The sequence below is a fragment of the Macaca fascicularis genome, chromosome 6, assembly GCF_037993035.2.
Source record: "Macaca fascicularis isolate 582-1 chromosome 6, T2T-MFA8v1.1".
In the NCBI taxonomy this organism is placed as follows: Eukaryota; Metazoa; Chordata; class Mammalia; order Primates; family Cercopithecidae; genus Macaca; species Macaca fascicularis.
The window spans coordinates 98,863,788-98,878,265 of NC_088380.1; the positions used below are offsets into that span (position 1 = coordinate 98,863,788).

The 14,478-nt window shown below is 34.6% G+C and overlaps 1 protein-coding gene across 24 annotated transcripts in view; it reads right to left on the bottom strand.

Annotated features, from left to right (window-relative positions):
- The window catches only part of MCTP1 (multiple C2 and transmembrane domain containing 1), a 596,832-nt gene that overhangs the window by 164,670 nt on the left and 417,684 nt on the right, over positions 1-14,478 (bottom strand). For all 24 annotated transcript variants that reach the window (XM_045394825.3, XM_045394824.3, XM_045394823.3 and 21 more), the window contains 4 exons: positions 3,959-4,061; positions 2,122-2,224; positions 1,668-1,769; positions 1,213-1,287 (listed from right to left, as the gene is read on the bottom strand). In XM_045394825.3, the coding sequence (XP_045250760.2) occupies positions 1,213-1,287; positions 1,668-1,769; positions 2,122-2,224; positions 3,959-4,061 (383 nt within the window). The remainder of the gene's footprint in view (positions 1-1,212; positions 1,288-1,667; positions 1,770-2,121; positions 2,225-3,958; positions 4,062-14,478) is intronic.

The following is a 14,478-nucleotide window of genomic DNA, read 5'->3' on the forward strand; positions in this document are numbered from 1 at the left end:
AAAATTACCACAGCTATATTAATAGTTAGAATAATTATATGTCTGCAAATTAACATTTTGCTACTTCCCAATATACTTCAACACTGATCTAATATTTTAAAGAAGTAGCTATGTAAAGTTTACTGAGGTCATATACAAAAAATTGTGTAAATATAGATACATGTATGTGCATGCCAGTTTTAACAAGTTGCTAAAATTGAAATTCCTTGCTGGCAAAGTAGGGTCTATCTATTAGTTTTCCTTCTTTGCCCCTATCACCTTACATTAAGAACTACTTTTATTACTTTTATGTATAATTGTGGTAAAATGTTATTTACATTTCTACTTAGACATTGCATTTGTAACTCACATACTTCCTTTAAACAACCAAATACTCCATTGTTTTGCTGAATTTATTAGATTAAAAGTAAAAATATTTATGCTTCTAATATTACAAAAATTATTAAATATTTCAAGGCACAAATATGTTCAGCAAACTTTTTAGCTGTAACAAATACATTTTAGTTTAGCTCCTTGAATCAGATGTAAACGTTTTTAAAAGGGGTGGTTTAGCACTTTTTAAAAACTTGATATTAAGTCTAATTTAAAATTATAAGCAATAGATATCAAGCTCAATTTAAATTCCCCTCATGATAGAAAAATCAGATTTCCTGATTCTGACTTTCTTAGCTAAAAACAATAAAAGTTTACTTCTGAAAGATCATAGTTAAAATCTAATTAGTAGGAAGGTTTCCCTTAGAAGATGGAGGCTCCTCGCATCTGGATTAGAGGGAAGAGCTTATGCTGGGCTCGCTTTACACACACCTGCATCATACCTGTGGGTGGTCTGGACATATATTTGAACCTCAGCTTTTGGTGTTCTCATTTACACATTCCATGGCAATCAAATTGCATTTTATGTTCAAAATGATCATTCTTTTGCTAACGCATGAATACATATCCATTAAATGCATCACCTACAGTATCCCCTTTCCTTTATGACCACCCCCATCCAATTTATTAGTTTGGTATTGTCCTTGTTTGATCTTTTAAAGAAAGGAAGGAAGAAAGAATCAGAAAGAATGAAAAAAAAAGTGCCATTTTCAATAAGTAGATGATCAAAAATTCCAGTCTTCCCCCCTCCATACCTTTAAAGTTTATTTGAATTTACTTAGATGTTTTACAGATATAATCAGGTCTTCCCAGAGGGATTAATCTTTTCTTGCTTTTTACCTGTTTAGAGAGTCTGTTTTCCTCTTCAATGTACTTCTGTTCTTTGGGTATTAATGTTCGTAAGCTGGCTTTCACCTATACATCAACATATGTGTCTGTTATGGATTAATATATTACAAATGTTTACAAGTTTTTCACGCAGTTCAATTTGCAATAATTTCTAAAGTTTCAAAGTCCTGGCTGCTGTGCTCATAAAATATAAATGTATACAGTTGCACATGCATGCGCTTCCCTTTCTTATGCCGGCAGACAGCGGCCAGAACACAACCGCAGCAGCATTCGCCAACTATAACAGAAAGTGTGGGTGTGCCAGGCAGTGGCAGAAGCGTATTCTCCAGGATACATCAAGGTTTAGAGAAAATGAGGAATGACAGAAATTCTCTACAAATCAGGAACAAAAGCTTTCATGAAACTGAACTCTTTAGCAGTACAAAAAAGCCAAAGTTAAGACTTACAGCATTAAAAATCACATCTATTTCAAGATAGATGACCCCCTTTGTTGGCCCTGTCAGCTGCTTGTTTTTCAAGACGTAGGCTTTCTGTTCACCATTTTGAATCTGCGGGAAAAGGACATGACAGCCGTCTGTCTTGCGGTCTCCACTGAATACACTCCCTCAGTGACCTTTGACCCCCAGCTGCTGAAACTGACAGAGAACCCAAAACAACTGTGGCAATTCTGACAAGTACCTGTTCATTACCAGGATCAAGTCTGTCAGGAAAAATTAACTATCATGGGATTCAACATGGCCGTGAATTGAGTATGTTAAAATTTTTAGTGTTCTTATTACAGACCTTGGTTGAGAAATGACAGACACAGAGCTGAGAGTTTTCTTTTCTTTCTTTCTTTTTTTTTTTTTTTTCCGTGAGCAAAAGCAACACAGAACAGTGTGTCAGGTGAATAAAACTTACAGACAGCAATGGTATAGCAACTTTGCCCAGAAAGTCAGCACTTCGATCCCGATCTTCATCATAAACTGTCACTTCAAGAACTGAATGGATATCTTTAATGTTGCTGCATAATAAATATATGTAAGAAAAAAAGATTTCATCAGTGGGAGCAAGAACAAGAATAGTTTTGAAATATAGATAGCTCCAGCTGATTTTATGTGTGTTTGTAAGCATGCTATTTGCATACAGACATACACAAGGTAGCTTGGTATCTGACAGAATTTCCCATAATGCACCTAAGTCAACTACAGTGATGGTTCTATTATCTGTAACTTTAAACACCATTGTAATTTCAAGTTATCATTTCTTAATGAAATATAATTTCCCATCTGAATGGGCACTGGGCACAGAATAAGTTATTTAAAAAATCAAGAAGTAGCACTGGTAGTTTTTAGACTTTTCCTTCTTCTAATTATCACAATTCATACCTTCCCATTAACCCTACATAAAACACCACCAGGTTTGATATCAGCAAGAGTTACAGTATATTTTATGTAATTATTCTTTTTTATAATAATAGGACATCTCCTATTATTTATTTGTTTATAGCCCTCACCAAATCATTAACTTAGTTTCTGTTAGATTTATAGTAAAAAGTAAGAAGCACAGAAAACAGAATGGAAAAAATGTAACATATAGTTATTGTACCACCCTGGAATTTAGAAATTAAGCAGTGTTCCATTATATTCCAAAGACAACATATGTTAATAAACGACTGCGTGAGCTCTTCATATTTTTGTTTCTGGAAAATAAGTGCAAATTGTTGACAGCATTTATTCTTTGATCAAACTGTTTACCAAGAAAACATAAATTAAGAGAAAACAATAAAGTGCATATATTCATTACTGAAAAATTGCAACCATATGTGAGGAGAGGCTTTATCAGGGCACAATCAATTAATGGCTTTGATAATAATCAAACCTATTCATTCAATTATGCATTCTGGAGAAAAACACTCTCCGCAGTCTTCTTAGGAGTACAAGTCTCCTGACCAGGCTTTTATCTCTTGTAAAAATGTGGAATTCCTTAAAAATAAATTGGTCAGACAGTTAAAGCTTATTGGTTACTGGCTCTTAAGCAGAGACATAATAAATTGATGAAGAATTTCACAGTTTTTCATATACAAAAAAATAGAATTATGTTAGAAAACTTTAAAGAAGTACTTCTGTTTGGAGAATTTTCCTTTGTTCAGAGTTCATTTCAAAAGCTCCGTTTAAAAAACCGAACTTAGGAGTTACTATAAGTGTAGCATTGGCAGCTTTTACAGTGTATGACTGAAAAGGTTTACAAACTTCCTAAAACAAAAGGAAAATTAACTCAAAGGATATTTTGGTATCTAGGACAATACTTAATATTCTCATTGTGCTAAAATGAAAAGAACCAAAACTAAAGCATCTGCCGAATTCAAGACTGGATTGTTTGCTGATTTCAGCAAAGGAACAAATAGAGCTTTGTCTTCCTTGGTGTCAATGCAATTGGGAAGAAATTCAATAGAAAGTATAAAAGGAAGAAGCGGTATGGTGATTCAGTTAATGGAAGCAAAATCCTTAGCCAAATCATACAAAAAGCACAGTTTTAAAAAATGTCTATGAAAACAAAGAAAAATGCCATACCCTTTCCCCCAGGTTTCACTTTCAGGAAGGTAGGAGGAAAATTCATTGTTGTTAGCAAAGGCAGGCCAGATGCATTGAGTTGTGAATCAGTTAAGAATAAACACACACATTTTTTTTTAAACCCTCAAAAATAAATCAAATTTAACACAATTTTGGAATCAGAGCCCAAAGAAATGCCTACTTACAATGTGAAGACTTTGTTCCACTCAGGATTGAGATTTTTGTAGACAGTATGTGTTAGCAGTCTATCATTGTTCAGTTCTACCACACAAAATGGGTCGCTTTTTCCTACAAGAGATTTTTGGTAAATATTTTTAGTGTAGGTAGCACCCACAGTTCACAGTGTCAAGATCACAGCATATCTCTTTTGCAAAAAGTTTTATAGTAAACAAAAAAGTGAAGTACAATTTTAAAAATTAAAAAAAGAAACCACCATCAAAATAGAGTTAGATGTAACTGGTTGATGTTAGCAATTGTTATGATTCATAGCAATTTAGAGCCTGAAAAAAGTAAAAGAGACAAAATTATATAGCTGGCACTTCAATTTGCAATTTTTAAAAGCAAAAATAATTCTATAACTGGCAATTATGATGGAGAATGTGATGCATGTCCATCCCTAAATCAGTTTTTATAGAAATCTGTAAAAGCCATTTGAAAATTTCAGCCCCTTTACTCTAAGGCATATATTTTTTCAACTCATCTGATTCACTATTAACAGGAATTTCTAATCAAGTTTATTTTGGAAAAACTACTATATTGCAAAATTATAATATTTTAATTGAACTAAGATTGAGTTACTTTCTTCTGAGATATCTATGACATCACAAGAAGGTAAATTAGACCCTCTGAGGCAGAAAAAAAATCTACCATTTGAAACTAACCATCAACAATCAATATGCATGTTAAAGAGCAGTATTTTTTTTTTCTGTTCACTGAAAATAAAGGATTTGGAAGTTATCATCTGTTTATAACAACTCTGTCCTGCCATACTCAAATCTCATCCTTTCGGCAATTATATTTTGCAAAGTTCTCAATATTTTTGTAATGTTATGCCCTGTATTATAAGAACCCATAAAGTCAGAGGCTCTATGGGGGAAGCATTAATGATATTAGTGCAGCATGTAATTTGTTTGATACCTTATACAAATGACAATGAAATCAATATTTAGACAAAGCTGTCCAGAGGTCATATCTTTTAAACTACAATATTGATTTAGACTACATAAGAGGTTAATGTGCATATTATTAACTTTAATGATAAAGAATAATTGTTTTAAATGCATTGTGAATTATAGTCACAGTAGTTTACACTTCTGCAAAAGCTTAAATATCATTGAAGATTTTCAATTAAATTTTAATGGGAAGGAATTCATTAGCTATCAGTGACAGATAAGCTATGTATTCCCATACAGCAGTGTATTTACTTTCCATATTGCAATTCTTAAAATGAGCTGTACAAACTTTGACTCACCTTTAATTTATTAACTTTATATTAAAAAAGAGATTTAATATGTGTGTGTTAGTTCAGTGGCCTCATATATCCCAGGATAATTGCATAATTTAACATCATGGTAGTCTTCTCAATTTTGGGTCTTGGGAATAATTTTAAATAAAGAATAGAGAACTGGAAGTCTTAAAGGTCTGGTGAAAATGGCACTTCTGGCTAGGGATCTGTATTATCTTTTTTCCTCCAATCGTCTTTATCCTCTTGCCTACAAGTTACCACCCTCACTTTCAACTCACACACTCCATGGAAGATAGTGATCAGAAAAGAATATTTTGTTTCTTAAAACACACTGCAATAGGTTTTATCTGGCACATCAACAACTTTATTTTCTCCCATAGAATTCAGATATAAGCATAAACAGGCAGATTCAAACAGTTTTCCAAATACAGTTAAATGTAAGATACTAGGCAACACCTTTCAAAATAACCACGCCACATCTTAGGTAGTTAGTAGGTCACACGCATAGGAAAAGCTGGGTAATGTTTTGACTGTCGGTTCAATCAACTAACAAATATTTATTACTTACCATGTAGCAGGCAGTGTTCTATTTGTTGGGGAAACAGCAGTGAATTAAACAATTTTTAAAAAATCCCTGGCTTCATGGAGTTTACGTTGAAGAAGAAGACAGACAATAAATACATTTTATAGTATCTTAGAAGGTGATAAACACTATGGGGAAAAATAAAGATGGGAAAGGTAATAGGGAGTGTTGGTATGTATGTGCAATTTTTAAAAGGGCTGCAGAGAAAGTCGTGCTAAGACAGTGACATGCAGGCAAAGAAATGAAGGAGGTGAGCCTTGGGTGACCCAGAGGAACCGACTGGAAAAACCAGAGAAGTGGCTGGGCCAGGCATTTCCAGGAATATACAGGAAGCCAGTGTGGCTGGGGGAATGTTTTGGGGAGATCAGGCAGGCAGGGGGTTGGAAGGGCGGTAGTAGGTGACACAGAGACGTCTGGAGAGAGTGGCAGTGGCAGGTCTCTGAAAAAACCTGGCTTTAACTCTCTTTAAGTGGGGAGGTTTTGAGGGGTTTGATAAGAGCAGTGACATGCTCTGATAGCTGCTGTTTGGAAAATAAGGTAGAGAAAGGACAATGGAGGGGTAGGAAGAAGAGTTAGGAGGCAATTGCAATAATCTAGGTGGTGGAACGCGGTTAGATTCTGGATATATTTTGAAGGGAGAATCAACAGGATTTGCAGATGTCAATATTTAATCATCTAATATACCCTAATATTATTATTTGATGGTGAAAAACAATTCATTGAGCTTAGCCAAGCCAGTTCTTCCCCCCCGCCCCCCACCCCGCCCAAGGAGAATAAGCATTCAATAAGGTGCTCAGACTAGATATTTCTAGAATCTGACAAACAGGCTAAGTTTAGGTTAAGGAGAGAGCAGGCAATTTTATCTTTACTTTCTATTCTTTTCCTTTTAAAAAGGTATCTTTTTACAGTTATCAGTAATGGATGCCAACATCAGGTCTTTCCACACTATGTTATGTTTGACTTATTTAGGAAGTATCCTTCTGTCACTGCATGATTCAAGGGCAATTAAAAATTAACAGCAATTTCAACCAAAATAATAGTAAATGTACAACATCAAATTCTGTAAACTTACCACTAAAAAGCACGGACTACAGTTGTATTTTTAAAAAGTGACTACATATAGTTAGTATGCTTATCTAGTTTGCTAAATAATCCTTTAAATGACTGCTTTTTCAGACCTAAATTTTACAGCCTTGATTATCTGCCACTTAAACAAACAAAACCAATCAGAGAAATACTAGTGATGGAACTAACCATTAATTATCTCCTTAATTATTCCTTCCTTTCATCCTTTTATCATTCCATTTAGGCCCTCTGATAGGCTGCTCTGCTTGCTGAGAGTACCTGGGTTGTGGGGTTGACTCTAGGATGAAGTTGATGTCTCTAAAGTGCACTATATTCTGCAAAGTTCCAGACAGTGATACCAAGCAGCCCTCTGTAATGTTTTCATTCAATACCGTGTGGCTAGAAGGGCAAAGAATGAAGGCAGCATCCAAAGTTGAAGAATATTTTGTTTCTGATAATTTCTGAGAGCCTAAATATATGAGAACACAGATTATATAATCTATTGTCTCCCTCTGACTCATTTTTGTCACAAGACTAAAGCAGACCTGTGGGTATCAACTGGCTTTTCTTGAAGCCCCATTATTTTGGCTAAAAAGAGTCAATCCCTCTCCTTAGCAATGCTAGAAACTGGAGAATTTGGTTCAGATAGAAAATAGAAATGGTGACAGTGCTGGTTGAGGGCAGGGGCTGTGGGATTGATTGCTTTAATCGCCATGAAAGCTAGGAAGGAAATCAGCGTTCCTTGAGGACATGGCAATTTTCCATGTTGACAATTTTCTAGAGAGAAATAGGAATGCTTTTTGAAGCATTCATTACTTATTGAGTGGTTGCTCTGCTCACCCCAGAATTATAAGTATGATTAAGACATAGTCCAGCTCTCAAGGCATGCACAGTTTAGAGGACACGATAGACATGTAAATACACAATTATGATGCAGAGTTGTAAGGGCCGTAATAAAGGTAAGTGAAGGGTGCAACAGGAGCAATAAGAAGGAGGCATGCCATTCTATAACTCTAGAACATAAAGAGGGAAAGGAAGCAAAGAGTTTTCCAGCGGCTATGACTCTGGTGATCTATGGTGATTGTACAGCTCTATCACAGTGCTTTTAAAAGCGAAGGACAATGACATAAAAAGTAGGCTGACATTTTATGAGGAGGAATTTTTCGCTTAAATGTATTTGTATATTCCTTTAATAGTCTCTATAATACAAAAACCTAGATATGTGTTACCTAACTACTATAACTAGATACATAAAAATATTACATTAAGACTCATACTTTTATCCATAATCTAGTTAAATACTAAGGGCTATTTTTTCCTATGGGTCTTTATTTTTAAAAAAAAATCTCCCAGGAGAATTAACATTTGAGAGACTCTTTTACCCTAACTCATAAAACAGAATCTGTAACAGAATTTAAAGCATATATTCTATTGTCCCAATCCTTTTTCAGGGGTGAAAAGCCATTCCTACAACAATAAAACAAACATCAGAATTGTCTCCAATGGGCGTCTTTTCTGGCAATCTTCAAAACGGCACCAAGGATTAAATGGGGTGCACTGACTGGCTAATTCTCTCTCACTCTTAGTCCTTGCTCTTTGAGGTCACAACACTGACATATTGATAAAGAATGTGGGAAAGTCTGTACCGCCCCTGCTCACTTGCTACCTGTTTTGTGGGCAAGTGGATGACTTCAGTTTGTGCAAACTACTGGTTTGAGCATTAAAGTGACTCAAAAGATACTGAATGATATTCTTGCTCCCGCAATAGAGAGTTAATCCTGATCCATCAGTGGTGGGCTTTGTCCAGGGTCATTTTGCTGCTGACAAGGAGCACAGTTTGCTGGATGTGATGTGTTATAAAAATGTGTGTGTATGAGGACCCAGTGACCACCTCTTTGTTGCCATGTCTGAAAACACAGAAGGCTTTCAATAGCATGGAAAGCAATTCAGACCCATGGGGGCCTTTTATTTTGCACCTACCTCGCACAAATTAAGTTCTTTCACTTAATTTTCTCAGTTGCCACAGTTTGAAATGACTATATTTTCATCTTTTAAAAAATATAATCAAGGTTGCCATCTATCCCTTATAGAAACTGGAATTTCAATCATAACATATAATAATGTTATAGTTGAGGGAATTCCATAGGGTCCATCAGAACAGAAAGCAGCATATGTTGAAGACATCTTCCATCCTCCTTTTATCACCGGAGATGGGGCTTTGACCTCATCCTTTTCCATCAACTGACCGAAACATATTTTAAACATCTGATTGGTAGAATTACATTAACTCACACTCTTAACTAGGTCCCCACTGGGTCTGATTCTGGGACTGAATAATAATAATAAGCCTTCTCTTTTCTCACTGAGTCATGGAGCAGATTTCATTATGGCAAGAAAATTGACACCCTAGAGTTGTGGCTTTCAACCTACTAGATCTAATACTTTTTTTTCATATTGAAGATTTTGTAATGTCCTCTTTACTATCCTGGAATAAAACTGACTGACACACAATTTCAAATTTTAATATAATACCAGAACTGTATTATAAAGGAGGACTAAATAGAAAGTTGTTTGCAATAAAATCATACCTTGATTTATTCAACAAATATTTATTGAGTGCCTATTATGTGCCAGGCCATACAAACAGAAAAGGGAAATGTGTCCACTGTCTTCGAATTTACTTACAGTGGGACTGGGGGAGAAAGAGAATAAATACCAAACAAAGTTACTAGATATATTGTATATTAGAGAGTGATATGTGTTAATAAAAAAACAAAACAAAACAAAACAAAAACAGAAAAAAATAGAGTAGGAAAAGGGGTTTGGAGAGGGTAGAGGAGGGGCACTGCTGATAGATTTAATTGAGGTGGTCTGAATCGGCCTCATTAAGAAGGTGAGGTCTGAGCAAAGAACTGAAGCGGGTAAAGGAGTAGCCAAGTAGAAAAGTGGACAAAAGTAGAGAAACACTTCTGGAGAAAAGTGATCCAGGTAGAGAAAGAGCTAGACCAAAAGCCTGGTGTGCTTGAGGCCTCTGATACTGGGGCAGGATGTGCAACGGGAAGGTGAGTAGAAGATGTCAGAAAAGTAATGGGGAATAAGGTAATTAAGTGCCTTGGACACCATCTTAAGGTCTTTGGTGTATACTGTGTGAAATGGCAGCCATTTGCAAGGCTTGAATCAATAATACTATGTATTTCAGGATGCAATCTAGGCTTAGACAATCATGAAACAGATTTTAAACGTATAGCATTATCTATATTTAAATGCAGGATTAAATTTTCATTATGTAAATTTACATCATGTAGGATATGTAGCATCCCCAACCCCAGTTACCAAACACCAGTATGCTCCCCAGTCATTATGGCAACTAAAATTCCCTCAAAAATCTTCAAAACACCCATTGGGGCAATACTACCCTCCTCCTAATTGATAATCATTGTCTAACAGCAATAATTCTTAAACATTTTGATCTTAGGAACTCTTAAAAATTATTAAGGATCTCAGAGAGTTTTTATGTGGGCTATATCTATCAAAATTTACCATGTTAGGAATGAGAACATTAAAAATATTTATTAATTCACTAGAAATAATAAATCCATGACCTGTTAACATTGGAATAATCAAAGATTATGTAGCCCTTGGAAAACTCCATTGTATACTCATGAAAGAATGAGAATAAAAAAGGCAAATAATATCTTAGTATTATTATGAAGATAGTTTTGGCTTCAGAGATCTCTGAACGGGTCTTGAGGATCCCCAGAGGTTCCTGAACCACACCTTGAGACCCGAAGGTAATGGAAATAGATAAAGCTCAATGTAAATATAAATTTAATTCCTCTGGGATCTAGAACTATCTGAAAAATAATATTTACAGAATTGTGTGTAACTGGATGCATTTTTGAGTCTTGGAATTGAACCATATTGATAAATGTTGGGAAGCTCAAAATTAATGACAGAAGAATAAGAAGTGAAAGGAGACAGATGAGAAACTGGAAAACAAAGAGGAAGGAGACTATGGGATCTATAAAATGAGAAGAGGCCGTGAGAAAATTATGCCTAAGTTTTTAACAGTTTAGATAAATTATGGTAAAAACATTTAAATACTTCATTTTCAATTCATATTTAATATAGAAACTATATGCAAGTGATTCGTTACAAGCTTAGAAACACAAAAGTTGTTTGGTCTAAAATGAGCATAAAAATACATTAGAAGCTCCTTTGTTTTTGCAAGGCTTGTTAGACACTTTAGGACTTATAGTAAATATATACTCAGACCTCCCGGCAGAAAAGCATGAGGTTTCAGATAAGCTTTCCTATAAGTAAATTAATTAGCTGGTGAGATCTTTTGCAGTGAAATAAACTTTTTTATGCTTAAAAAAATTAAGTACTCTATTAGGTGATTAAACATTTTAAATATATTTTTTAAAACTAAAGACAATAACTGAAAATTGTCATCTGTTAAGTCTTTGCCTTTAGAATAATGTCTTTGTCTCTTTATTTCTCTTTTACAAAATAGCTCATCCAGGAATATGTTATTTATCTTGGTACCTACTACAATATCTTAGAATCTGAAGGCTTGAAAATAAATCTTAAGAGGTCAAGTTCAAAACCTCATCCAGGGCTTGCATTATCTCTGCAACCAGGTGGTCCTTCAGGCTCTGCTTCGAAAGTTCTAGTAATGTGGAAATCATTACCTCTACAAGAATCTCTGGATCTATTTTTTGTTGGCAATTGTAACTTGTGGAAAATGTTTCTTCATATCGTGTATAAAATTATGTCTCTGTAGCTTTTTATCTATTCTATAATTTGCCTTCTGTAGTAATTAGAAAATCTTAATGAAATGATAGGCGTGAAGGGAGAGTACAGCATCTATCATGTAGAGAATATGTGATCAATGTTCGTTACCTGCCATCCTCTGCTGGACACTGTGGATGGCTTGCTGAGCATCCATTCTAACTACCTGCTAGTGTCTCTTCCTGATCTATAGAGGACATTAGGCCTAAAGTGACATTTCTAGATTCCCTTGCAGCTAGAGATGTAGATGTGATTTAGGTTGCATGAATCAGATGTTCTTGCCTAAGACTTGATATTAGAATTCAATTAAGTGAGAGCACAAGGAGTCAATTTTACTTCTGCAAACTGCAAGCAGGGGTCATGTATCAGTCGTCACAATGTCTTCCCAACTTGTTAATGTCAACAACTCCTTGGTTCTGCCATGTGGCTTTAGTACTAACCTCTAGAGACTGAATTTAGAGTCTCCTTTCTTAGGCCCTTCCTGTCCCGCAAAGATTCTGTGATTTATTTAATACTTCATTATAAATACCCTTCTGATTAAATTTTCTAGAAGGAAGTTGGCTCTTTGGACCTAAACCTTGGCCATTTACCCCCCTTGCTAGCTCTTATCTACACTATCCTCATGACAGGCCTTTGGATAATTGATAAAAGAAATCATATGCCCTCAAGTTCTTCTTTCCTCCAATACAAATATGTTGGTGGCTTTTGTGGAAAGATCTAGATCAGTATGCCTGCCCTGCCATTTACAAGCTGGTGTGCGTGTGTGTGTTGATCATCGAAGAGTTACCTAGCCTCTCCGTTACTCTTCAGTTTTCCAGCTTATAAAGTGGGAATAACAATAGTCCCTACTAAGGGTATTGTGAGATTAGTTATATGTGATCAGGGCTCCATAAATGTTAGTTGTTATTATTATTGTTATTATTATCATTCCAGCACTATTCTCAATTGACTTGATTTTAAAACAGCAGATATACCAGTTGAAAATATATTCTGGTTAGTCAATGTCCTTCTTTAAAGAGTATTCACAAACTGGATTAATACCCCAGCATATCTGATGAGTCCCCAGTAGAATATCACTCTCAACATTTCACCTTTATTCAACGTAAGAGAATTGATGTATGTATAATTTACTCTCACGGAGTTTAAACTCAAATCCTAAAGTCTTTTCTTTATTTTCTATGGTTAAAGCAAGATATCACAGTTTAATACCCAGGAAAGACTTTGGATTTACACTTTTTAATGTTCATCTTATTGAATTAAGCCTATTTTTTGTCTGCAGTACAGGATTGTATACATATACTGGTCTCACATAAAATGAATTAAGTAGCCCTCCTAGCAACTTTGGTAAGGAAGCAGTCAATTACCTCCTCAAAGTAATTGGTAAACACATTGAACAGCTTAGACCAAGGACAGAGCCCTGTAACCCACTTGGCATCCCCACTGACATCAATCCTTTAATAATTACTCTTTAGGCTTGACTATTTAGTCACTCACAAGTCCAACTATACTATCATTTAACCCAAGTATCTCTGTAGTAAGTTTTATTTTTTTTTTCAAAAACCTAGTTAAATATAGATCCTCTCTATTTGTAGCATTTCCTTGATCCATTGTTCTAGAAAACACATCACTTATTTGCACAATTATGTTGCACTGTAACAAAATATTTTTTAAAAGTTTAATTTTAAACAATGATTCTAGCATTATGAAAGTATTTCTTCAAGCACTGATTGAAATCCTAGAGCTAGCCCTCTGAGCCAAATCAGCAATTTGCTATTTCTTTACTCAAAGGATCATTTTGTAATCTTTGTTCTACAGAACCCGATTAATTATTTTACAGTATTTCTCTTTCCCTCATTTCCCATTGATAGTGGGACCACCACTTTCTCAACCCATAGTCCTTCACCTCTAGCGCATATCAAACCCAATTATCAATCTCTTTTGTCATCCCACCTATTCTTCCAGGGCAGTATCTTCTAACCATGTGACCTGCATATGAATCACACATGATTTCTGTAATTCTCTTTAAAACACTGGCTCAGATTCAGGCTTCATCAGCCCTTGTGCTAAATTATCATTTTCATTCCTCTTTTTGGAGATATTTGATAACAACTGTTTGGTTTTAGAAGAACACTTTTTCTATATTTAGAATTTGGCTACGTTTTAAAAATGCAATTACTAAAGAAAGTAACTTTAATTTCTATGTAAGATGTGGTGACATAAAAGAAGGAAGAACAATGATTTGCTTTCTTTCCCTGTGATATTTTTATTTGTTTAGGCTCATTCTTAAGGAAAAGATTTATATAGTATTAATACATTTATCATGTATATGTGTATAATATTGTTTTTTAAACCAGGTATAGTACCATGATAAGAATAGCAGGTGTTGTGTATTTTTGATGGATTATAAATTGGATAAAATGTCTGTCTTCTCATGGTATATTATCTCCTTAAAAGTCTTCTATGAGCATAATTATTAAAAAGCAAATGGAACATTAGCTTATGTAATGGAAATAAAGCATTTGCTTGAGAAATGTCCTATATATTTTGTGTTAACACTTAAGGTTTTTGCTTCAAGCAATATAATTTTCAGATCTTAAGATAGTAAAGTTAAGAAACTACAACTATTTGCACACCCTCTCTTGTATTTGGTAGATTATTTTATCCTTGATAATATACCAAGATGAAGGACTTCCACTATATTTTATACAGTTCTTCGAATGAAATTACGTAGAACTTAAAGGATTTATATTTTATTTTCTTCCAACATAAATTTTAAAGAATGATTGTAATATCTAAGG